The sequence below is a fragment of the Haliotis cracherodii genome, unplaced genomic scaffold, assembly GCF_022045235.1.
Source record: "Haliotis cracherodii isolate W230 unplaced genomic scaffold, xgHalCrac1.p SCAF_16, whole genome shotgun sequence".
Taxonomy (NCBI): domain Eukaryota; kingdom Metazoa; phylum Mollusca; class Gastropoda; order Lepetellida; family Haliotidae; genus Haliotis; species Haliotis cracherodii.
Window position 1 is genome coordinate 14,087,615 of NW_027266271.1, and position 3,357 is coordinate 14,090,971.

At 37.8% G+C, this 3,357-nt stretch overlaps 1 protein-coding gene across 1 annotated transcript; it reads left to right on the plus strand.

Moving 5' to 3' along the window:
- Positions 1 to 1,053: 1,053 nt before the first annotated feature.
- On the plus strand, positions 1,054 to 3,073 carry LOC139464193 (serine-enriched protein-like). The gene is made up of 6 exons (XM_071245720.1): positions 1,054 to 1,138; positions 1,373 to 1,625; positions 1,894 to 2,105; positions 2,271 to 2,344; positions 2,734 to 2,835; positions 3,035 to 3,073. The coding sequence occupies exons 1-6, from the start codon at positions 1,054 to 1,056 to the stop codon at positions 3,071 to 3,073; spliced, it is 765 nt and encodes a 254-aa protein (XP_071101821.1).
- Positions 3,074 to 3,357: the final 284 nt, after the last annotated feature.

Below are 3,357 nucleotides of genomic sequence, written 5' to 3' on the forward strand. Positions count from 1 at the left end.
TGATAACCTTATTAGGTTCTATAACATTGCCATAAACTCAAAGGCATGTGCATAGGGAAACTGTTGGACTGGATTTAATTATCTTAAACTTATCAATTGTAATAGAGAAGTTGATCATCCACACTCTCTTGTTATCATTACCACTTGTTATAGTTAACTGCGAAAACTGTATGTAATGAGATATTTAATTTGGTAATAAAATAAGCCCCTTTCTTAATATATGAATTTGATACTTTTTCAAAAAATACTAAATAAACCTACTAGGCATAGTACGTTAATAGTATCTAATCGTTCATCTTTATGACAGATATCAATTTTAACCACCCTTGACGCAATTTTAGAATATTTTCTTGGAATTGAAAAAGTTTTCTTCAGGCGGCGCACTTCGCTGTAGAAAGAAGCCATCACCTTGACTCTTCATTTCCGGAACATGTGACGTTATCCACAAATCGTGTGCAGGATGGATGTGGCTTTCCAGAAGAAATTCTGGATAAGATGGCGTGGATGCCACTTACTTACTGTCAAACTCAAACAAACTTCATTTCACTTCAGATGATTGTCAGATCACAAATTTCATCGACGACTCCCGGGATCGCGGTAATTACAATGACCGTAAGTTCACTGACGTCGGTAGCGCTTTCAATCTGTTTAAATGATTTTCGAATGTTAATCCGCATAATTGAATAGTAAATATCACTGGAACCAAATACCTTACCTACTCTCATTGTGTTCTATTGTTTGTAAAGGATTAGGTATTGATCGCTAATTTGATGCTTAACGAGCTTTAATCCCCCGATCACAACACGCTCTTTAGCACTTGTCACGTGACCACAGCAGCAAAAGTAAGCATTACAGTGTCACGTTCGTAATACTGCTAAGAGCGTTGGCGTGACATTATAAAGTGATCAGTGTCACTTTGCGTTTAGCCACGTGATATTGGAAAAGGGGTATAAAACGTGACTTTGTAGAGAGCCGAGCATTACTGTTCTCTGGCAATTGAACATACAGCTAATTTTCATTCTTGTTACCGGATAACTCATACAACTTAGCAGCATGAAGAGATGTGAATCTAAGATTTTTCTTCTTGACAGCGACCTCTTAGAAAACACAACTAACACGTACAACAGAGATAGCGAAGGTGAGTTAATACTCCATGGTATTATGGATGCAATCGATAAAGTCAAATAAATTAACAGTAATCATTGTTCCGTTCAGTATGCTATCAACATCAAATAATACTTGTTCTGAAGCAAGCATAAACTAACTTATCGTTTGTATGAAACTATAGAAAGCCCGTTCAAAATGTATCTTACTTGCGCATGAAACAACTCTCCATGTCAAATGAATGACTAAATTTAGATAACATTTTCAGATGCAAGATCGTCGGGCTATGAATCGTGTGACTCATTCACCCAGGCCCCGTCACCACCTTCAACTCTATCCTCTAAAGTCACAGTGTCATCTAGCGGCCACCAAGAGGTAATGATGTACAGCAACATGGCCGACCTGTCAGAAAGTTTGCAGTATATTACTAGTATGCCGGAGTTGTGTAACGTCACTTTTCTAGTTGGCAACCGGCAGCTTCCCGTTCATGGAGTTAAAGCAATCCTGGCTACCAGAAGCAGGTAAATATCACATACAACTGAAACACGCCAATGGTCTTTTATTCGGAAACTTTTAGAAGTAAACACTAAGTATAATTAATGTGTGTATTCCAAATTAAAGCACATGCAACAACATGATTATCTGGCAGTAAGGATTTGAGAAAGTAGCAATGCTTCAACACATACATTTCATCCCTGCCCTTTTAAAATTATTCACACGTGTAGATATGAGTTTCCTATGAGATCTGTAGTGGAAAAAATATAAATAACTTTTCCTTCATCTTTCCAGGGTTTTCTATCAGATGATCTTGCATCACCAGAGGAAGGTCACAGAGTCGGTGAAACCCAAATCTCGACTGAGGATGAGAGCTAAGTCGTCAACTGTCAATCTGCACAGCAAACTCCAGATCCCAATCCCAGACTACGACCATGATGTCTTTTCCAGTCTTCTTAACTTCTTACACTCGGGTCGAGTTCGAGTACAACTTGGAACAGTCACAGGTGAGCAGTAAAATGTGTTTGGGGGAAGAAAAACCTTTCTTCTTATGACATTCGATATTGAATCATTTACTCCTTTTCTATTATAAACTGTAATATCAACACTGATTTATAAAAGGTTATTAGACATAACATCACCATATCAATGGCTGCTTCTTATTTGTACAGGTTTATTCTGTGCTGCCATAGAATTTGGACTGAAGGATCTGCAGAAAGCATGCTGGGACTTCTTGAAACGGTGTGTAGGTGAAGATCAGAAGAGGGCTTTGATGACGTCAACACAACACTATCTTAAGAAGAAGGGAGCTCAGAAAATATTATCCCAATTGTGCATGTTATGATTATTTGAGGTCCGTCATTGCTCTGGCTTCCTAAAATATTTCTCTTGGACACAGTCACACTGTGGAACCATTAGTGCTTCAACAATATACATTTCCATTGGCTGGCATTCCGATGGCCCGGGGGAAGCTGATCAGAGTGGAAACTGATGTCACATCCTGTTGATTGTTTGCTGGTGCACAATGCCAGAGATCGAGATCCCTAATCTAACTTACACAAGCGAAAAAATGAGGTAGTGACTTGGATTTAATGCTCCTTTAAATAGTGTATCAGTTATTTTTCCGTGTGTCAGCTTTGTGAGGGACGAATGATTGAATTGACGCAGAGGATGTGTCTGAAAGGAATATTATCGGAACGAAACTACGACCAGAGAGTCCTCTCACGTCTGAAGCAGGTAACACTGTATAGACAATTATAGCAGAAATATTACTGTGTAATACTGCTTAATATCATAAATCTGTTAGATTGTACATGTGTTATATATGTATTGTTATCCCTATATGGGAGTTGTTCAGTTGTTTCATGTTGTCAAATACCAATAAAAATTGAATCTAGTCATGATCCTGTGTTTTCTGTCTGATGTTCCATTTCAGGAAGAGCTGGTGTCAATATTGTCTAGTTATTCTATTTAGTGTGACAGTTTGACCGTCTTCGGGCAACGAAATATTTTTTTAATTTTCTTTATTTTTTTGCCAGAGTTTATTATCACATCTTGAAGCTACTACTTTATAATTGGCCCTTACAAAAGATCATTATGTCCAGGGTTGGAGATATTCTCTATTTTAAACAAACCCGCTACAATAAATAGTACAGTCATTATCAGTTATCTCATCTGACATGCGACGACTTTTGTAACTGCATTACCGAAAATCTGCAATTTCTCTCACCGTTCATCATTTGGAAATGATTAAACATG